Source organism: Corythoichthys intestinalis, chromosome 2, assembly GCF_030265065.1.
Source record: "Corythoichthys intestinalis isolate RoL2023-P3 chromosome 2, ASM3026506v1, whole genome shotgun sequence".
NCBI classification, from domain to species: Eukaryota; Metazoa; Chordata; class Actinopteri; order Syngnathiformes; family Syngnathidae; genus Corythoichthys; species Corythoichthys intestinalis.
The window spans coordinates 15,408,958-15,432,777 of record NC_080396.1 but is presented as its reverse complement, the minus strand read 5'-3'; the positions used below and the strand labels follow the sequence as shown (position 1 = coordinate 15,432,777).

The following is a 23,820-nucleotide window of genomic DNA, read 5'->3' as shown; positions in this document are numbered from 1 at the left end:
TTTTGTTTCGGTCGTGGCGAGCTAGGGAAGGAGTCGGAGGCGGAGTATCAAACAACGGAGCTAATCCGCGTTGCTTTATTGACATTTAGGCTGCAACAAAATACGGTAGCAATGTCTCTCTCACATGCAACCCGCGGAATATAACTATCTTTCCAGCTGTTCCCTCAACAAAATATCTCCCTCTGGGAACTGTACAACGTGCCAACATAAGTTCCGCCGGTGAATTCTGTTATAACTTGCTACACGGTAATACTTCACTCTGGCTGGTTGAATGATTTCGTTTGTGTTAAATTCTTTTTCACTCTTTATAAAGCACAGAATTTAGTTTGTTGAACTCATTTTAGTCAACGTTTATTGTAGCTCCGCAACTCGGACCGTAACAAACATAACACAACGCAGACTTTGTGTCCGTCAACTATGTCTGTCCCTCGGGAAACTCAAATCCAAATAACAAACATTCCTATTGTTACATTCTAGTCAACAGCGATGCGCTTTTCTGATTCCCGACCTAAATCACCACGTTTATTTTACCGTATCAATCCATGGAAGAAACATTTATTCATCATGATGAAACGAGCAAGTTATACAGCAGCCTTTAAAAGAAAAGTCACATCTGTTTTGTTTTCTCCTGGGTTTTGGTAAGTTGGAGAAGTTGTTAGATCATATTATTACCATGCATATTGTCAGTTTACGGTAATGTTTTCAACTACCAATGTGCTATGCTTGTGCTGTTTCACCAGTCAGTAAAATGAGATTTGTGTATCTGTACACGAGCTCTGTTTTCTTTTATTCTTCTATTTATTGGTGGTAAAATTAGGGTGCGCGTTATACATGGGTACAATAATTTTCCTTAGATTTTACAAGTAAATTTGGGGTGCGAGTTATACACGGGTGCGCCTTATATTTGGGAAATTACGGTATATATAATTTTAAAATTAAGAATTTTCCAGTAAAATATTGTCTATAAAAGTTGTAAAGCAATAAAACAAACAACACAAATGAATGAAATGAACAAAAAAAGATTTTTATAATGTGTCAAAATTATTTTTCGAACAGATCATGTTCATGACAAGCACCATAGACGGTCATTTGCTTTGCTTAGCCAAAACCACCCGAGGACCGAAGAGGCAAGATGGATATGTAATTTTTTCAAACCTAAGCTTTCAAAAGCGACAACAACAACTGAGCAAGAACCAAGGATTGAAAATGTGGACCAGGAAATGTTAGAGACCACCGTCAAAATGGTGAGCGGAGTTTCAATTTGCCCCACTAAAGACTGTAATTGTACAACAGATCAACCACTGGTGTCCTGCCAATGTAGTTACCCCGTCAAAAGCACACATACACATTAGTTATGAGTTATGTCAACTTAAACAATTAATTGAAGCCAGAAAAGAACCACAGTTATATATTTTGGACATCGACATTTATCAAACTGGAGAAACTCCATACGGACTTGAATTACAGTAATAACAGTTATAGGTAGGGTTGTTCCGATCATGTTTTTTTGCTCCCGATCCGATCCCGATCGTTTTAGTTTGAGTATCTGCCGATCCCGATATTTCCCGATCTGATTGCTTTTTTTTTTCTTCTTCCGATTGAATTCCAATCATTCCCGATAATTTTTCCCGATCATATACATTTTGGCAATGCATTAAGAAAAAAATGAATAAAACTCGGACGAATATATACGTTCAACATACACTATATAAGTACTGTATTTGTTTATTATGACAATAAATCCTCAAGATGGCATTTCCATTATTAACATTCTTTCTGTGAGAGGGATCCACGGATAGAAAGAGTTGTAATTCTTAAAGGATAAATGTGACCTTGTATATTGTGACTAAATATTGCCATCTAGTGTATTTGTTGAGCTTTCAGTAAATGATACTGTAGCCATTTAACTTCTGCCCAAATGCATGATGGGAAGTGTAACCATGACTGAGCGTAGTGGTACCAATTGATATATGTTCTCTGCGTTGGGAAGTAAAATAGGGTGTTAAGAAAAAGATCAAGTACTACCTTTCTTCCCCACATTGCTTCCCACGATATTTCTAATTGATGAGAGGGATTGTAAGGCTTTAGCCAATTAAAAAAAAGCTTCTAAGGCTGCCAAAATTCTCTCTACTCACTTAACGTTGCCTTTTAACTCTATGTACAGTGGTACCTCTACATACGATCGCTTCGACACACGAACTTTTCGACATCCGACGTAAAATTTGACTCGCCATTTGTTTCTACATCCGACGACATGCTCGAAATACGACGACAATGGCAGCACCGCAGACGAATGCACGGCGGATTTTCTTGTGTGTCAAATCAACACTGGTTTCAGAAAAGGTTGGTACAGGTGGTGAAACAAGGAAAAAGTTGACGCTTACCTTCTAAATGAAGATGCAAATGACAGAAAAATATGAGCGTAGGGTGGGCATCCGTGAAATGGCTCAACAATACATCTCCACGGTCCTCCTCCGACCATCGTTCGCCAGTCTTTATAAGTTAAGCTGACAATTCTTATTGTGGTAACATCTCCAGAGAAATCGCCAACTTCGCCACGTTTTTATCATTTATTTCACAACTTATTCAAAACAAAAACACCTTCTGTCTGCCGCAATTGACGGTGTTCTCAAGAAAACATTCAAAGTGAAAGTGAAACTCAAGCTCACCGGTCTGTCTCTGGCACGTCAGCCCCGCGGTGCGTTCAGGGTCAGCAAAAAACGTCCGCCACATTAGAACCCGATTCGTTACATTAATACAGGAATTATTATTATTATTATTATTATTCCGATTTTGATTTATAATTTATTTGTTTCACTATGTGTAATTGCCATTTGTAATAGTACCAGCAGTACTTTTTTAGGATTTAGTGAAGGTTTTTGGGCTGTGGAACGAATTAATGGAATTATAATGTATTCCTATGGGAAAATCCTGCTTGACATACGACCATTTCGACTTACAAACAAGGTCCTGGAACGGATTAACTTCGTATGTAGAGGTACCACTGTATATGTAAAACGGTGCCATTATAGATTGAATGCGACAATGCGTGAGTGGGTAGTGCAGCGCATGCATTAATTGCGTTAAATATTTTAAAGTTATTACCGCCGTTAACACGATAAATTTGGTAGCCCTAGTTTAAGCCAAAACTAAAGACTCTGGATGAGTGTAAGACATTTTGTCTCTAATGTTAAATAAAATTAGAAAACGATTTAATTAAAAAACATATACTGTATATATTTAAAAAAGGCACGTCAGATATTTTTTTGCCGATTCCGATACTTTGAAAATGACGTGATCGGACCCGATCGATCGGCGTCCCGATTGTTTATTCACTTAAGGCTGCTAAAATGTAACAATCTTGTGAAGTATAATACATAAATAATCCTCTATAAAGCATTCAACAAATTGTTACCAATTAATTTGCAAAACCTTTTCACAAATAAAGAGAAAACTCACAATTAAAGAGGATATGAAGACTTACCAAAAATTCAAACAACTCGTAAAGGTTTTTGTGTTTGTGTGTGGGGTAAAACAGGAATAACCTGGAAATGCCAAACTATCTACAGATTTAAACGGTTATTAGAAACTTATGGTCTGGTCACAGTGTACTGATATAAGGTCTTAATTACATCAATAATCTGTCTGGTCTGTCTGTGTGTGCCAGTTGTTTCTTACCATTGCTGTTATATTGTCCGTTACCATTGTTGGTAGTGTTATTGTTGTCAGTTATAATTGTTTTTCCTGTGTGTGTGTGGCCTTTACCATTGATGGTATGGTTTTACTTTCATATACCATGTTGGTATAAAATTGTTTTGGTTTGTGTGTTGCCTGTGGTAACTTCATCACAAGGGACAAATTTGGTTCCAAAATGTATATGGCGGAAAACACTAAGGAGACTTGAAGTTCCGCTCCGAGACCCCCAATTTGGCCAAATTTCAAAATTGTCTTATATGCATGTGTGATATGAAACCTTAAAATCTTAATTTTGGGGGGAAGAAAATTTTTGAACAGGAGGGCATTTAAAAAAAAAATAAAAAATTAAACAGCAAAACCCTAACTGGAGGTGAGAGCACCCCAGAGCAGAATTACAGACGCCATGAATTGGACGAGATATTATCGCAATATTACCTTGTTTCAACCCAAAAACTCCATGTAGCATGTACCACCGAGAGTCAAGACAGAGCTTTGAATGGCCACAGCCGGATTTGTTTTGGGATTTTATGGGTGAAACATGATGATATAACAAAGGTCGCGATTCAGGAATTGCAGACAACAAGGAGTGGTTGAGATTTTCTTTTATATATAGTTACCCTTTTAACGTTATTTTTCAATTTTTCTTTCGATTTTTTTAATCACTTAACATATCGGGGAAAATGCGACAGTAACAAAAAAAAAAGAAAATTCAAGCGATAGTTATGAGGTAGATATCCGTGACTTACTAACAGACGCCAAATTTTTCATTGTGACGTAATTTGTTTAAAATATGCGAGTGAATCATTTTTTAAAGTTGTTTTTTTTTAACTAAATATTACACATCAATTAATGATTAATGAACATTTTTAATAATAATTACTTACCTTCTTTTTATGGCTAGGTTGAAACAAAAGCCGTTGCGCAACGTCTGTAAACGGGTTTTTAGGGTAAAACTGACAAATTAAAAATATTTCGGAGGCTTAGTGCACCATAAATCTGCTATAGCAGCATATCGACATATTGTTCTATCAAACACAACAGTTCTTTTGGCTTAAAATACAGCAGTTTATTTTAAAGAGGGGTGAAAGAGCAGAAACTGCTTTTTCAGTCTTGTCTGTGTTTTCCGCCATATCTATGTACTAAATTGTTTGAATTGAAGTTTTAGCTGCCTACATTTTGGAAGGAAGTAGCAAGAAGTTTTTGTTCTTAATTAGATGAGAATCAGGGTGGGATTAAATAAGTTTTCTTCTTTCTGCTCCTTTTCAGGCGTGCAGTTGATGTTGCAATGTTGCTTAATTTGTTTTGCTGTTCTTTTTTTGTTATGACTTGTATATATTTGCTGTCTTGACAAAAGGAGAGTCATGCCTGAAATAAACGAATAAACGAAAAGTATCATTAAAAAAACTTTTATGTATATTTTAATAAATGGTTTTTAAGCACTTAAAATGTAAAAATTATAAGGTTTAAACATGTTACTGTCCCACTGAATTATTTTTAAACAAGAATAAAGTAGAAATGCTTGTCTTTATTAAACGCGTCATTGAGCGAGTCCACTCAAGCTGCGCACTTACACACCATGAGTTGCCACAGCAACTTTTTAACAAGTTAGACGATGGTTCTTCTATGCGTCTCTGGCAAGATCAAACCTTAACATCTGTCAATCATCGTTAACTTTAATAAGCAACTCCAGTGCACTGCCTGAACAAGAAAAAGGGGCAGGTGCGAGAGTGAGAGACTATGTCATCGGCTCGGGACAGTGTATAATTTGTAATTGTGGTTTATGACTTAATATCTGAGCGTGTGTTGTCCTACTACGACTGCTCGGTAGAGTCAGTGCTGAGTAATGGTATTCCGCTGTGGTTTTTCAGTTGCACTGGAAATCTGTGATTGACTTCCTTAAATCATTGCCTGCCATTGACATTGATATATGTCTAATTTATTTAAACTGGGAAGACTGGCTGTGAATGTTCATGTTTCATTTTCAATGACGTCACTAGACATCTAATCCATTTTGACTGGAAGGGTTTTCTCTCAGTGAGACAATGATGTGTGTCACTTCCAAAATGAAACTGAATTACACTATTTGGATTTGGTTAAACGATTCAAACAGTAAAATAATTTTAGAGTGATTCTAATTCAGTTTTTCAGTCAGTTTCCAGTGGCAAAAATTTCAGCCCATATATGTATTTCGTAAGCGCTTTGGTTTTGTTTCCGTCTGTTCTCTTGGTTGCCATAGAAAGCAATGCTCTTCTTAGCTGTGGTAGGAGAGTGAGCGTTCTTGCGTGTCTTGTTCTGGTCCCCTTTGACCCACTGAAATGGAATTCAGGTCTCTCTAATCAGGCAGGATTTTGCAGATCCTATGCAGAGATTAAACAACGCATCACATGAGTGTGAAACAGAAAGAAAGAACAATAGCAACTACTCGTGCTGGGACGTCATTGTTAAATGGAAACAACGATTGAGTGTTTCACTCTGCTGGGCTTGGCTGATGTCATAGTAATGATGTTATTGAGGCCCTGAAATTTCCTAGGTAGAATTCAACCAGGGGCGAAACTAAGGGCTCGAAGGGTCCCAGTTTGCGAACGGAATGTGGGCGTGGTTGGGCAAGGGGAGGGTCAAAAAGAAAGGTAAAATGATGCGCCGAGCTGTAATATGATGATGATGAAACTTTTTTTATTTCGAGCATGCACACACAAAAGAAACAAAAAACATACAATATAATTCAACAAAAATAAGTGGGAAGAAGAAAAAACTTATTTCATCCCACCCCTGATCTCATTGTCCAGCATCCTTACTCGTGGGATACTCCTGTCCACACAATGAAAACGAAGAAAAAAGGAAAAACAGACAAAAACAACTCAACCAACAGACAACCAACTAAAGTTGGCTCATTAACAATAATTTCAATATTTACATCAACTGACAAAAACAGCAACACACATTGTCAGCAATTGTCATTATACTGTGACCAGACCATATTTTTATACAACGATTTAAAATTTTGGATATTTTGACACTGCTTTAATATAATATAGGCAAGTTTCCTGAGTGAAACATGGGCGGCGCCATCTTTGACAATTTCTGCTCCGAACGTCAGGTTTAGACAGAACAACATGAAGTGTGGTTGAAGTAAGCAGCGTGTTTACAAAATTAAAACAAAATTCAAAATTAAAGCAAAATCAAACCAGAGGAGCCCACCGAATTTGCAAAAATGGATTCAGCATAACGTAGATGAGACTCCGAGACTTTCTGTGCTGTGCGTCAGCATTGCTGTGGCAGCAGTGCTGTCCTCATTGCTGCAGAGATTGAAGAGGTGGGGGAGGGTGGGGTCATTCCCACCACCATGCTTGACTGCAGGCATGACACACTTATCTTTGTACTCCTCACCTGGTCGCCGCCACACATGCTTGAGACCATCGGAACCAAACAGATTAATCTTCTTCTCATCAGACCATAGGACATGGTTCCAGTAATCCATGTACTTTGTTGACATGTCTTCAGCAAACTGTTTGCGGGCTTTCTTGTGTACCGTCTTCAGAAGAGGCTTCCTCCTGGGGTGACAGCCATGCACACCAATTTGATGTAGAGTACGGCGTATGGTCTGAGCACTAACAGGCTGACCCCGCCACCTCTTCAATCTCTGCAGCAATGCTGACAGCACTCCTGTAATCAGTCACATGACATTTTGGAGGGAAAATGACAAGCAGTACTCAATTTGGACATTTAGGGATGTACGTAGTTCCCATGCGGTGTACTCACTTTTGTTGCCAGGAGTTTAGATATTAATGGCTATATTTTGAGTTATTTTGAGGGGAAAATTAATTAACTCTATTATATAAGCTGCACACAGACTACTTTCATTGTGTCAAAGTACAGGTGCACGATAATTATCGGTCCGATAATAGGAATTATGACGTCATCCCAATAAATCCAATAACAATATATGTTATCGGGCCTATTAATAATATTTTTCGTGTCGGATTGGGATTTGGATGTGCATTTGTTTCCGCTCCTGTTTTGCTAGTATGCAAAGGCTTGTTACTGTTCTAGAGGCCGTATTTTTCCTTCACTGAGTTATAAACCTTACTAGGCAATTAGCAAATGTTTGTATTTTACAGAGTTACGTTTAGAAGTTATTGAGAGGCCTTTTGGTTATTGATAGGCTTGCTATTCTGTAATTGCCAGGTTAAGAAAGTTGTTTCATAGACCAAGACAACAAAAGTCTCCTCTCCTGTTGCACCAAATGTTTTATCTGCTGACAAAGCACAATATCTGTTGGGTTTCTGTTTGTTTTAGATCAGTGCTCATTGTTCAGGGGAGGCATCGTCAATGATATTGACTGATTGATATACATTAAAAAATTATATATATATATTATCGGTTATCGTATCGGTATCTGCCTCGAGGAGCAGGAAGTTATCGATATCGGTATCGGTTTCAAAAAATGGATATCGTGCACCCCTATGTCAAAGTGTCATTTTGTCAGTGTTGTCCCATGAAAAGATATACTTAAATATCTGCAGAAATGCGAGGGCTGTACTCACTTTTGTGATACACAGTATTAGAGCTGAAACGAACACTCGAGCAACTCGAGTAACTCGAGTTTAAAAACTGATCCGAGTAATTTTATTCACCTCGAGTAATCATTTAATTTTGACAGCTCTAAGCATCACGTTTTGCCCGGACTACTTTTAATGCGGGACAAGGCGTTGATGTCACGTGCGAAAAGGAAGAACCAATTAAAAAAAATAAATAAATAAATAAAAATCTTACTGCAGCCGACAGCCGCTACAAACGACGCCGACGTTGCTAAAAACTAGCCCGCATGATGCTACGGTGGTAGCAGATGGCGTCTGATGCGTCTCATAGAGATCACATGTATGTTGAACTAGATGCGAAATGACTGAGTCAGCGGCATTAGTAAACAGCCGCCATCTTAAAGCAGTAGACTTCTCATCGCTAATAAATATAACGTTACTGTCACTCGCTCAAGTAACGTTAGCCCTGCGGAGGGCTAGATTTCTATTAATTATGACCACTTTCGATGCGTGGCTAACATGTCTTACATACAGGTTTTATTTAATCTGTGAAAACATAGCACTGTAGAGTGATGAGGGTGTAGAATAAAAACTTAATTATGCTGTCAATTTTAGCTCAGTAGTCATTGCTGGATAAAACACCAAGTAGCACTGGTCCCTAATGTGCTCCAATACAGCATGTATCATATATTTATTTTGAACACTGCAAAAACTCAAAATCCTCTCAGGACTTACTGTTTAGACTAACTTAAAAATTAACTAGAACTTAAAAAAAGCTTGTCACAAGTAGAAGTTCAATTGAAACACGTGGGAAAAACACCTAACTTTTAAGTGATGTGTGTTATCAAGCGTAATGGCATTTTTAGGTAAGAAATATATATATATATATATATATATATATATATATATATATATATATATATATATATATATTAGGGCTGTCAAAATTATTGCGTTAACGGGCGTTAATTAATTTTTTAAATTAATCACGTTAAAATATTTGACGCAATTAACGCATGCACTGAATGACCCACTTACACATTGCCTCAAACAGATTACAATGACATTTATGGACATTAAGAGTGAAGAGAATGCCACCGGCCGCTTGGGGGCAGCGCCGTTCCATACTAATGTTATTCCTTTTTAACGCGGGAGAATTAGTAGTTGTGAGACGTTTATGCTGTTGCATTGTGCTATTTGTGCTTCACACATATTTCTGTAAGTTTTCTTTCTTTTAGTGGCAATCATGTGTCTCTTGTTGTATTTTGGGTAAGATATGTACAGAGATATATATGTTAGAAAGGCGAGTGGACACAAGCGTTCTTTGGACCGCGCCGTTTATTGGCATAAGCTTTGGCAACTCCTTCACAACAAACATAAGTATCATTTAGTGAAAGCACAACAAAAATAATATTTCTATCTCTCAAAAAAAAAAAAAGGTTCACAAAAAAAAGCATCTGTCTATAATAATGATGCCCTATTCTCACACAATTAAACAATAAACGTAAAACTTACTCTATTCTTATTATTATTTTTATTATTATTATTATATTAACTCTACTTTTAATTGAACATTTTACAAATTTTATTAAAACGAAAACATGAAGAGGGGTTTTAATATGAAATGACTATAACTTGCAACTATAACATTGATCTTTTAAGAACTACAAGTATTTCTATCCATGGATCACTATAACAGAAAGAATGTTAATAATGCCATTTGTGGATTTATTGTTATAATAAACAAATACAGTACTTATGTACAGTATGTTGTATGTATACTGTATATCCGTCTTCTTTCCATTCCAACAATAATTTACAGAAAAATATGGCATATTTTAGAGATTGTTTGAATTGTGATTAATTCATTTTTAAGCTGTGATTAACTCGATTAAAAATTTTAATCGTTTGACAGCCCTAATATATATATTTATAAGATCTAAAAGTTTGAGATGAGATGCAATTGTTGGCTGTTTTTAACGATGTACATTGAAAATAAAGACATTGATTGACTGAAAATGGTTAAATATTCGATGAAATGTCTTGTTTTCTCATTTATAATTGCTCTTCACCTAAAAATGTTTTATCCGTTTACTCGATTAATCGATAGAATTTTCAGTCAATTACTCGATTACTAAAATATTCGATAGCTGCAGCCCTATACTGTATCCTGCCTCTTGCTTAAAGGTAGCTGGAATCGGCTCCTCTTTACTTGTGAGAATAACAAGAACAAATACTGTAGAAAATTGATTGAAGAATTAAGTAGCACAGCCCATAAGGTTTTTCCTGCTGTAGAGTGAAAAAAATATATATCAAAATTTCATTCACAGAAAATGACGAAAGATTGTTAGGACTAATAATGCGTGGCAAGAAACTGTTCTGTAAGTGCCTTTTATTTTAGCTGAGAGAGAGCATTAGCTGTTCTGAAATGAATAATTCATTCTGTCATAACAATAGCTAACACCAGCAGCTGTGACATACTTACTCAATGATGTTACTCAGGACTTTGGTGCAGAATTCATCAAATAGCAACTGATTGCACTATAAAGGAACCCCTCTTGATTGCATATGGGGTGGCAAGCCGTCTCAAGGTGTAACCCGCTCTCAACTAACTAACCTCTAGCTCACCTGCAATCCTGATTATGGCAAACAGTATTGGAATTTAAATGATGGGATGATTAGTTTAATTTTAAAGCCAGCTGATGGCATCCTTTAGTTATGAAAAGAAAGACACTTTTCCTTGCAGAGGAAAAAGGCGACTATACGTGTGGTATTGCATGTTGACAGTTTGAGAAACATCCCTGGTTTGTGTCTGATGGGGGCCAAGACTTAGTGGTGTCTCAGTGGAGAGGGTGTTCTGTGAAACAAGATGAAAAATGTCACAGCTACCATTAGGAGGGGACCGAATTGCTCATGCTGCATCACACTGAAAATTAACTGTAGTCATTCATTGAAAATGTTTTGTTTTGAACTATATTTCCCCACTGTTACATAATTTGGAAGGAATTGAAATTGTTTTTAGTATGTACCATCAAAAAGGGGTGATGTTCATACAAAATGGAACATGTATAAATTCTGCAAAAGAAACATTTTTTAAAGAATACAGTGGGGAGAACAAGTATTTGATACACTGCCGATTTTGCTGGTTTTCCCACTTGCAAGCCATGTAGAGGTCTGTAATTTGTATCATAAATTCTCTTCAACTGTGAGGGACAGAATCTAATACAAAAATCCAGAAAATCACATTGTATAATTTTTAAATAATACATTTGTATTTAACTGCATGAAATAAGTATTTGATACATTACCAACTAGTAAATATTTCGGCTCTTAGTTCTTTTTTAAGAACCCCTCCTGTTCTCCACTCATTACCGGAAGTAACTGAACCTGTTTGAACTTGTTACCTGTATAAAAGACACCTGTTCACATGCTCAAACAAACAAACTCCAACCTCTCCACAATGGCCAAGACCAAAGAGCTGTGTAAGGACATCAGGGATAAAATAATAGACCTGCACAAGGCTGGGATGGGCTACAGGAAAATAAGCAAGCAGCTTGGTGAGATGGTAAAAACTGTTGGAGCGATTATTAGAAAATGGAAGAAGTTCAAGTTGACGGTCAATCTGCCTCGTTCTGGGGCTCAATGCAAGATCTTACCTCGTGGGGCATCACTGATCATGAGGAAGGTGAGGGATCAGCCTAGAACTACACGGCAGGACCTGGTCAATGACCTGAAGAGAGCTGGATCCAAAGTCTCAAAGAAATCCATCGGAAACACATTACGCCGTCATGGATTAAAATCCCACAGCGCACGCAAGGTCCCGCTGCTGAAGCCAGTGCATGTCCAGACACGTCTGAAGTTTGCCACTGACCATCTGGATGATCCAGGGGAGCAATGGGAGAAGGTCATGTGGTCGGATGACACCAAAATTGAACTTTTTGGTCTAAACTCGGCTCATCGTGTTTGGAGGAAAAAGAAGGATGAGTACAACCCCAAGAACACCATCTCAACCGTGAAACATGGAGGAGGAAACCTCATTTTTTGGGGCTGCTTCTCTGCCAAGGGTACAGGACGACTGCACCGTATTGAGGGGAGGATGGATGGGGCTATGTATCGCCAGATGCATTCCTACCACCATGCTTGACTGTAGGCATGACACACTTATCTTTTTACTCCTCACCTGGTTGCCGCCACACATGCTTGAGACCATCGGAACCAAACAAATTAATCTTCGTCTTACTAGACCATAGGACAGGGGTGGGCAAACTATTCCACAAAGGGCCGCTGTGGGTGCGGGTTTTTGCTGCAACCCATCAAGAGGACACCTTTTCACCAATCTGGTGTGTTGTGAGTGCAATCAGTTGATTGCAGTCAGGTGCTTCTTATTTCCATTGAAACCTAATTGGTTTAAAGCTCTGTGCTGGATCAGTTGGAACAAAGACCAGGACCCATTGCGGCCCTCGAGGACCGGTTTGCCCACCCCTGCCATAGGATATGGTTCCAGTAATCCATGTGCTTTGTTGACATGTTTTCAGCAAACTGTTTGCGTGCTTTCTTGTGTACCGTCTTCAGAAGAGGCTTCCTCCTGGGGTGACAGCCATGCACACCAATTTGATGTAGAGTACGGCGTATGGTCTGAGCACTAACAGGCTGACCCCCCACCTCTTCAATCTCTGCAGCCATGCTGACAGCACTCCTGTAACGAGTCACATGACATTTTGGAGGGAAAATGACAAGCAATACTCAATTTGGACATTCAGGGATGTACATGGTTCCTGTGCGGTGTACCAGGAGTTTAGATATTAACGGCTACATTTTGAGTTATTTTTGTGTGGAAAATAAATTGACTAATGACTTGAATAATATAAACTGCACACAGACTACTTTTCATTGTGTCAAAGTGTCATTTTGTCAGTGTTGTCCCATGAAAAGATATACTTAAATATCTGCAGAAATGCGAGGGGTGTACTCACTTTTGTGATACACTGTAGCATTCATTGTTATTCCGCACAATGCCATAGGTGTGGAAAACCTCCATTGAGGCAAATACATCAATTTCCAAAATTACATTACAGTTAACGGTGTCAGTTTATGGGTTGATTAATGTGCTCCCTAGATACTATTGAATTGTGTATAGGCTCGTCAAATGCTTTCATAGCCATAAATCAAAATTCCAGTTATACACTTTGGAGTGTAACTTGGAATGATGTGTAATTTTCCCTTTGCTAATGAAATAAATAGAAGAGTACAACATGTTTTAATAACTGCCTTAAACGGCTTCAAAATCATGTTACTGCTGCACTGTCTTGTAATAGGAAGAGCAGTGTCTCTGTCGTTGCCATGGCAACCCCAGATCAAATATTTCAATGACTTAAATATTGGTGGACTGTGCAGTACAACTCTTATGCTGTCTGTGCAAAGTAGTGTTCAGATGTGTATGCAAGTCTTAACAAACAAACAAGTATTAATGCTGCAATGGAACATAAAAGCCCAAGAGAATATTGTCGAAATTGATACTGTTTCTGTACATACAACGGAATAATGTCCAGCCTCACTACCCCGTGTGGGAGGGCTCTTCACTAGCTTCTCGAGGTCATTTAGACTTCCGAAGCACTAAGCTCTTTTAGCTGCTCCAATCAATCAAATGTGTGAAATGCATAGAAAAAGAGCTTTTTTGGGGGGGGTAGTTGTTTACGTCCACTATAAATCACCCTGGGCTCAGTCCTCTTATCGCTGCATGCCTTGCTTTTATACTCAAAATTGCAACCTACAGTGTGTCACTATGCTGATATTCACGGTTACAATACTCTACTAGCAACTCTGGGCTAATATCACAGTGTGACAAATTAAAACCCTAAGAGACGAAACATAAATGATATTTCATTCATACAACTGATGGTCTCCCACTATAAAGTGTAGGCCACCTATACATGCCGCATTTAAAAAAAAAAAAAGGAGTGCATGTTGCCCTTTCCAAGATGATGACAGACACAGCAACCCATTTTGTCATTTACTGTACAATAACAGCATTGGCCGATACCACATAGCCTGTGTCGGAGTCTATAGCGAGTGCGAGAGCCAAAAATTTGTATCGGTGCAACACTTGTATAGGGCTGTCCTGTCTCAACACAGGTTGTAAACAACTGCTATAAATTGAATATTTATGATTTTTTTTTTTTAATTTTAGCCAATTGAATCCAACGTAATTTTTTTTTTTTTTTTAATTGAGATGTGCACATTTGTTTTGAGGTTTTATATGCAGGTTTACTAAATATGAGGTCATTTAATAAATAAGGTGAATTTTTCTTTTTTTTTAAAAAAATTTAACACTAGAACTACCAAGGGTGGATCAGATACAAATCACTTTTGTAACCATAGAAGGATCATCTGACCCGAATCAGCATATCTTTTGTGAGCTCTATGGTCCTCATTAGTCATTCCCATTCACGCTCGCAAAACCACGGGGTTGGATTGCTCCAATTAGCATCTTGAGTGTTTGCATGGCAGGGCTGCAATGGCTTTGTTGGACAGTGGACCGCTGAGGCAGGCAGTCAGGCGGACAACCTTTTTACATATTCCAAAAGCTGCAGTTTACCTACAGAATGTACTATATACTGAAGCTTGTGTTTTCTGTGACAAAACAGCTGTTTGAGCTGCTGTGTAAAGTTCTTTGGACATTGTGTGCTTCAACATAATAAACTGTGAACCTTGACAACTGAATGTTGGACTTGTCAAGACAAAGTAAAGGTGCTTCATGGGATTTGTCTCAGATGTTCTAACACTCAATTTTCTACAGTTCTGGATGCTAGTCGTACTTTCATGCCACATGGCCCCCTCATCATTTTGACACTAACCCAGGAGTTAACAAATCTGGATTCGCAAATATTCAAGATGCTAATTGCAGCTATCAGAGTTAACACCTAGGGTGCTTGATTGCTTGTTTGAGTGGTCTATTGTTTGACAAAGCCAAGTAGTCAGTTTGGTATCGGGGTCATTTGACGCCTTTCTGGTATTTATAGCCAAAAAAAAAAAAACCCGGTAGTTCCAGTATTAACCTGTCCTGTTCAGCTGTTTGACACGGAGAATGGAAGTCTAAGTGTCTGGTTGGTCTGAACAGTTTTGATGTTTCACATTGAGATTATGACATACTCCCATTGTGATCATTCAACATACCTCATTTATTATGACAAAGCAGCGAACAGGAAGGGGTTATGGGGGAACAGAAAAAAAAGAAACACAAGAAAAGAAAGAAAGAAACGCAACAACAAGAAACACATTGAACATCTACACTAACTAATATGTTGGTGCTATCGTCAGCTAGATGTATTTCCGGTTGACACCATGTGGTGCGGCCTGTTGACCAGGGAAAGAAGGGGAGGAGGGGTGGGGGAGACTATAAGCTAAGCGATTGGGAGGGGTAGAGTGTACACAGATCAGCAATGTGATCTAGAACCCAGTAATCGTGTGAATCCCTTGTGAGTGTAAGCCCTTTGGCAACCGACCCTACGCCGCCCCACCGCTAATCCCGGCACCAGGACCCCAGCCCCCCCCACCCCCAACCCACCCGGGATCCAGGATGGTCCCTCGGGACACCGGCGCTCCCATCAACCGGCCTTCAGGGATGGGAAGAGGGGACGCACCACCAACCCCATCGGCTTGGGGCAGTGGGACCGCTGCATGGAATTTCTGCCCAGCCGCCCGTCCCACCGCCCTTTGCCGCAGCTCTCCCGTGGAGTATTATGTGTGTGGTAAAAAATAAGGTGATTTTTCTTTTGATATAAGGTCTTTAATACAGATGGAAGCTTTTTTTTTTTTCCTCCTCAACATAGTCTATCAGCACTGTCACCCACTTTTCCCATTTGTGCACAAGCTTCCGTATTCCCTCAGTGTAAAAATCTTTGGACTGATGTCTCAACCAGTCGCTCACAACACTTTTGACTTCCTCACTTTCAAACTTTTTTCTGCTGAAACGTGGTACCTTACAGTTGACGTTCTACAATGTATTTCAACTGGTTTGCACTCTTGAGCAATCAAACACCTGATAACTGACCGCTGTTCAATCCTGGAGAACGCTTGTTGGTCAGCCATCTTTGTTGATCGCCAAAACTCTTATGTGTGTGTGTTTTCTTTTTTTTTTTTTTTCGGAAAAACAAAAGAATAATTTTAAAAAAGCAAGCTTGTATTGGCATTAGAAGTCCTTATTAGGGGTGTGTCTGATCTCAGGCACCCCACGATTCGATGCGATTACGATTCCGGGTGCTACGATTTGATTTTTGAACGATGATCACGGCATTGACGGTGATCACGGTTATCACGATTATCACGATTGTCGATGCATTGTACATTGCTAAACTAGCCAAACAAATTTATGTCCATTATTTATTTAAACAGTCCTAATGAATAAACAGGAATGATGGAAACATGCCCATACAACAGAAAGCTGCCCTTAAACTTTTTTTTTTAACAAGAAAGTGCAAAAACATTAAAAATTTTAAAGGGAGTACTTATTTCTCAACATGTCCATACAACACATAGCTGACCTTGAGATACTCTTTTTCACAAGAAGGTGCAAAACCATTAGCGGTTTCAAAGCCAGTACTTCTCTCAACAATACAATAAAATTTAGACTTGTGGAATGAATTCCACATTTTCTGGAAACAAAGTGTCTTTAAAAGTAAGACTTCTTTTAACCAATATACTTTGTTTTCACAGATTTCTGTAGTGTTACTGCTGTACTTAATCCTGGTTTTAAACGTTCTGCATCTCGAGTAACTTACAGTATGTACACCACCAAACAATGCACAACTTGAAATGGAAATACATATTAGCAAACTCCCTAATTAGCATACCTGTCAACCCGAAGCTGTTGGCAATCTTACAAATAGTGACGTATGCCCTTACAAATTGGTGACTAATCTTACAATGTTGTATATAGCGTGCAATATGAAACAAAAATAAATCTCAATCTTTGAAATAATATGAATTTATTGGTTATATTGTAACATATAACCTGGAGCAATCTAAAAAACAATATCAACTGCTACATCATGATTACTAAAATTAAAAGTGGCTTTTGTTATACAGTACTATTTGATACACTCACAAGAGGAAAACCCATTGGCAGTGTATCAAATACTTGTTCTCCCCACTGTAGCACTTTTGGCAATTTCTATCATGTCTTTTGATGGTTGCACTTCAGCTCGCAATTCAAATTGACTTGAAGGTACCGTAATTTTCGGACTATAAGCCGCTACTTTTTTCCTTCATTTTGATACCTGTGGCTTATAGCCCAGTGCGGCTTATTTGTTGATTTTTTTTTTTAGGTAACACTTTATTTGACAGCTGTGTCATAAGACTGTCATAAGATCATCAAAATTATGACATGACACTATCATGGACATTACTGAATGCTTATGTCATTAAGTGTCATTTGGAAAATTATGTCACTAACTCCATTTTTGTCCATCTTGGATCTTTTGCATCCATTCAAAAGTGAGATCATTTGCCGGATAACACTTAATGACATCTGTTATAAGCATTCATGAATGCTCAGGACAGAGAAATGTCATAATTATGATTGTGTAATGACAGCCTTATGGCACCACTGTCAGATAAAGTGTTAGCAAATACCATAACTAGCAATTGATGAAACAATTGGAACAGTAACTGAAGAAATATTTAGCACAGAACATGATTTTTTATTGTTATTTACATCTGTAGTGCTGCAATGCATGCTAAGAGGCATGTTGGATGACAACAGTCAACAGCAGGTGGCAGCAGAGGTTGACTGTCTCCCCCAAGGGAGCAGTGATGGCCAAATGAAGCTTCTTGAAGCAATAAAGCTTTGCACTAATTAGTTCAAAGTTTAATGATGGTTCATTTGGTCTTATGACAGTCGGTCGTATGACGCCGCTGTCAAACAAGGTTGTACCGGTTAATATCTTTAGGTGTAAATATCCCATGATACAGTGAGGACAGCTGCGGCTTATAGTCCAGTGCGGCTTATCTATGAACAAAAGCCATTTTCGTGCCAAATTTGGTGGGCTGCGGCTTATAGTCAGGTGCGCCTTATAGTGCGAAAATTAGGGTAGTTCATTAGTGTGTCCAATTATAAATATAATGGTCGATTAATAAAATTAACTTACCGATGCAATCTTTGAGTCAGGGAACATTTCTTTTGCTAATTCTGACAAGTGATCAGCCATAGTTGCAGGCAAATTGTGTTCGGCAACAAATTGGCAGAATAAAATCTCCGCTTTCGTCACGTTTCATTCTGCAGACTTCATCTTTATGACCAGTGTTGTTAACTTCTAAAAATTAATTAGTTACAAATTACTTATCCCAAAAAGTAATTGAGTTACTGAGTTAGTAACTCAGTTATCTGAATGTAAGAGTAATTAGTTACTTGGCAATGTAACTTGTGACCTTTTATGGTTTTTTTTCTTCATTTAAAAAAAAAAAAAAAAAAAAAAAAAAAAACATAGTAACCTTTACTATGTTTGGAAGTCATTTATTTATTATTTCATTTCGACGTGAAAGTTTTAAACAGTTTCATCATTTAAAGATAGATTCAAGTTAAGATTTTGCCGATTTAGGAGTATTATAGATAAAAAGTTACTTAGGTTCACCAGGAAGGTTCACTACAACAAAGCCTTTCTGAGAAGTGTACTGTTCTAAAATGGCGGCTGTTTACTAACGCCACCGAGTCTGTCATCTCGCATGTAGTTCTATATGCATGAGATGTCTAGGCGTAGATTGTAGGCTGTCGGGTACAGTCAGGAAATATTGGAGCCACGTAGCCCAGCATCGCGTTTGCAGCAGCGTCATAACAAACACTTCGATCTCAGTGTCTCGGTGACTTTTCTCACGTCGTTCAACCAACGTAGTAACGCATAGTAACGCATGTTGTCTCGTTGCCGAAACGGTGACAAAATCCGAACGAAGAAAGGAAAAACGTAATGCACGAAAAACCTACAGATTTTGAACGTACGGCGTACACACTTAAAAATCTGTGCTCACTTGTACAAATTACGCCGAAACCGTACAACTTGACAGGTATGCTAATTTGCATAGCGCTCAGCGTTATCTACTAACATCTCAGAAACAACAACAATAAAGGCTAAACAGTACAAGAGGGTTCGTGTACTCACCTCTGATAGACGGACACAGGACTTATCAAAACACTAGGGACTTTTTCCAACTAACACGACTTGAACCTACTGCTGGACAACTGAAAGACAAGGAGCAACGAACTATCTGTGTTCCCCTCTCGCTCTAAAAAATAACTTGCGGACAGAAGCGCGACCGCCGGGTCCCTGCCTGTCTCGTACACAAATTTATTTTCCAGTCTTTTGAAAGTGAGTAAATCTCTCGCTCAGTAACCGGCAGCATCCATCATAACGTTGTGCGTGCGTCCGTTGAATCGAATCGTCACGTGTCGAATCGCGATGCATCTAATAATCGATTTTTTTTGCAATCCCTTGGTCCTTATACAGAAAGTCACCTTATTCATTGAATGATCCTCGTATACTGTATATAGGCTATATGTACCGTATTGGCCCGAATATAAGTCGGCCCTGATTATAAGACGACCCCCTCTTTTTCAAGACTCAAGTTTGAAAAGACTTTTTGAACACCAAATTAATTTTTATACAGAAAGTAATTACAGTACATCTGAAACAAATGATTATAACAATGTATGAGATAAAAAGCATGTTATTTTGCCTCATCCAAATCTTATTATCTGAAAATTTAAATATATAAACTTAAGTGCAATCACATTCGTAAATGAATGGCTTCTGGTTTTTGAAATGTGAATAAACCTATTGTGATAAAACAACAAAATTGCAATAACTGCATTAACCATCAAAGTGCGGTCTGTGATGACAGAACTTTACTCAAGTTCAGCATTCACTTAATTGATATCTGGCGCCATCTAGCGTCATGAATGGGTATAATGTGTTGACCCCGAATATAAGACTTTTTCTGTGTTATTTCAATGCAAAAAAAAACACCATCTTATATGCGGGCCAATAGGGTATATATATATATATATATATTTGATACACTGCCAATGGGAAAACCCATTGGCAGTGTATCAAATACTTGTTCTCCCCACTGTATATATACTGTATGTGTATGTATATGTGTAAATATACATGTGTAAATATGTATTTTACAGATTCACCATTAAGTACATGGTTAGATTTGAAGCTAGGTTTATGTACACCTAGCATGGCTAAAATGAACAAGCAGGAAGTCTATTGAGTTTTTGTGAAAGTTTGTAGCTGCTCCGCCGGTGATATGATAGCAAGCCTCTTTATTCAATGGCAGGCAATAGGATGGGAGGAGCTTGAAAGCAACGTAGAATAGAATACATAGACTACATGGGGACACATGTCCCACGGCAAAGGAAAGGCTGACAAGACAGGCTTTATACTAACTGGTGACTAACTATAATAAAAGCATAAATGTTAACTGTATGCACAACAATTCTAACATACACTTATTTAGGTATTCAGGCCTAAAGGACAGAGGAAAATAATTGCATTATTCACCTACAGTATTAGGCTCTAAGGGGAAAATTGATCGTGGTATAGATGAGGCAGTCATTTTAGGCCGTTTTATAACAGCTTCTGTTTGCTGAATGTTTAGCCGTTAGACTTTATTGGAATATGCTTTGTCCCCCCTGCAGGAGACATGCCTCCTTACCTGTCCAAGTCACTCTCCAAGAGACTCCTGGGAGCATACTGTCTTCTGGCAGCAGTGGAGTTATCCCATGTCGCAAGTGGAAGTCTGCATCATTCGGGTACTGTGCTATTTTACTTAAACTTTTGTAGAAATTGTGTGTATATGCTGGAATGCATAATGAACAAATGTGGATTGATGTTGATTATTTAATCTGGAAAAACCAATGAACTGGAACAATGTGAAATTATGATGAATTATGTTGAATAGAGTTGTCCGATAATAGCTTTTTAACCATTAACCGATATTCCGACTCCAAAAATTCAATACCCATACCACAGCGGTAACGATATTTGCGGTCGTGTACTTAACATATTCATTATTTTGCAATCATTTATTGTACGTTTAATTTTTGCACCATGAATGCAAGTGGTCTGCTCACAGAATAAATCCCAAGAATCTTAGTTTGGAGACATTTAATGATCAAAAAGTATATCTGCTGTGCTAAGCTATGACCAGCCCTTGTACAAAGGCACATGGCTTCTACGTTCATTTTCAGGGCAACGTGCATATTTGCCCAAAACCGATAATGAAAAACCGATGTCAATTTTATCCGATATTATTTTAAAATGCTTTCACCGGAGGATATTATCGGCTAACCGATAATATCGGACAACTCTAATGTTGTGGAATTTTGATCGGTCTCGGTAATGAAAGTGATTGTGTAATCGGTAAATATGGTATTTTTGGGTGTGATTTGAAAGTGAGTGAACAGGGATTTTTTTTTTTTGTAAATTAAGTTTAAAAACATTGGCAGTTAAGTTGTATATTTTGTGGTTTCAGGCTAAAAGTAAAGGGGAGTCAATGTGTATTTTTTGTTGGATTTTTTTTTGTGGATGAAGTTGAAAGTGAATTGGAGTGAATGTTGAATCTTTTGCTGTTACGATACAGAACATTAATTGGTGCTAATTTTTTGGGGTGAATCCGACTTGAAAGTCAGTTGGCTTGAATGTGGAATTCTTTAGTAGGACTGAATTTTTACAATTTTTGATGGGCATTTTTAGAATGTGGAAAAAAATCACGATTAATGTGGCTTGTATGTGCTGAACAATTAGAATTTTGAATCAGAATGATGTGAACCTGATATTTGAATTTGCCATTGGGACTTAAAAGGATTTTTAAAAAGAAAAAAACAATTTGTTTGTGACTATTAAGGGTGTTATGGTACATGTATTTGTATTGAACCGTTTCGGTACGTGGTGCTTGGTTCAGAATGGTGGCGTACTGAACGAGTTTCTGACGTAATGTAACCCTTACTTTTCAAAACTGTGAGTCGATCGGGTTACAGGTTCTTTGTGTAGATTTTATTTACTCCGTCTTCTCTACTGTAATGAGGACCAACACGGTAGGACAGTACCAGAACCCAGAAATGTCAACGGCGCGACAACGTGGCCGCCGCGAGAACGCAGTTAAACACGGGCGTTAAAGTCAATCAGCCAATGCACACCAGTCGCAGTGCGGCCGCGTGTTAGACGCGTCCAAGAAGCGGCTCAACACAACATACGCGAAAAGAACGGCAGAGATTATTATTTGACGCGAGACGCGACCCCCCTGCGTCATACGACTACCGGTAGCTAGGATCGGGCAGACCGGAAGTCACTCGTGTAAAAATACGGTGATTCCGGTCGATTTTCAAACTAATATGCAATCGTAACCCACTTTTTGAGTCCATCAGATCTCTTGAGTGGTAGATTGGGGCACAGTTGACTTGTCTTTTTTGATTTACTGCTGTCTTCTCTGCTATAATAATAACCCACGCGGCCCCGTGTTCAATACAAAACCCTCCTACCACAACAAAACAAGTAGGAACTAATATTCACATAGGAACTAAAGTTATACAACATAAAATATACAATAGAAATGAATACTACATCACATTTGTAAAATATAAACACATAATAAAATAAATAATAGCCCATTTAAATAAAATAAATTGAAATGAGCCAAAACACCTGTAATTAAATAATAAGAATACACAAATCCTGCTTAGACAGTTAAATTCACTAAATTTCTGTGTGGCGGTTTAACTTGAGAAAATCGACCAATGAAGCTTTTGTAAGGGAAAAAAAAAAAAATATTCATTGAGGCATTTCATTTGTAAAATACATGTTAAAATCTTTGTCATTGGGATTGCTTTTCTCTTTAGCACAGGACTTCTTTTTTCTTTCAGAAAGAAAGAAAGCTGACCAATACGCGTGGTCTGAAAGGCAAATTGTTGTTGGATTATCTTTAAATACCCGCTACTTTTTGAGCAGAATTCTAGCTTTGTATAGGCTAATGTTCCTATTGTTGAAAGCACAAAGGTGTGTAATAAACAACTAGCATATTTATATTTTGCATTTTGTTTTCTTACTGTACCGAAAATGAACCGAACCGTGACCTCAAAACCGAGGTACGAACCGAACCGAGATTTTTGTGTACCGTTACACCCCTAGTGACTATGATGAAATGAAGTAAATACGATCATGAAAGCGAATTGCAATGTGTTTAAAGTTTAATGTCCTGTTGAAAATTAATGTGGTTTTTGGGTTTCAAAACATGGACGTTTTGGGAATGGTACATTTCATGAATCGGAAAAATACATCCTTGGGTTGTGCAAATGTTTGTAATACCTAAAAGTTGGAATGATAAGAATCAGTTGCAGCATCTTTGTTGTGTTGAAACGTCTGAGCGGTCACCAGCTGTTCCTCAGTGTTTTATAACCCAACAGATTTAATGCCGCATCGCTTTTTGTGTGGCCAAATGTGCCGCAAGTAGAGCTTATTAGGTTTTGGTCTTAGTGAAATATACTGCTTGTATCTACTGCATATGCTTTCGGCTCACTTCGCCCATTAGCCTG

At 38.1% G+C, this 23,820-nt stretch overlaps 1 protein-coding gene across 3 annotated transcripts in view; it reads left to right on the top strand.

Moving 5' to 3' along the window:
• Positions 1-23,820, top strand: part of LOC130930991 (IQ motif and SEC7 domain-containing protein 1-like) — a 343,354-nt gene that overhangs the window by 102,440 nt on the left and 217,094 nt on the right. For all 3 annotated transcript variants that reach the window (XM_057859405.1, XM_057859412.1, XM_057859451.1), the window contains exon 4: positions 20,929-21,042. In XM_057859405.1, coding sequence (XP_057715388.1) covers positions 20,929-21,042 — 114 coding nt within the window. The remainder of the gene's footprint in view (positions 1-20,928; positions 21,043-23,820) is intronic.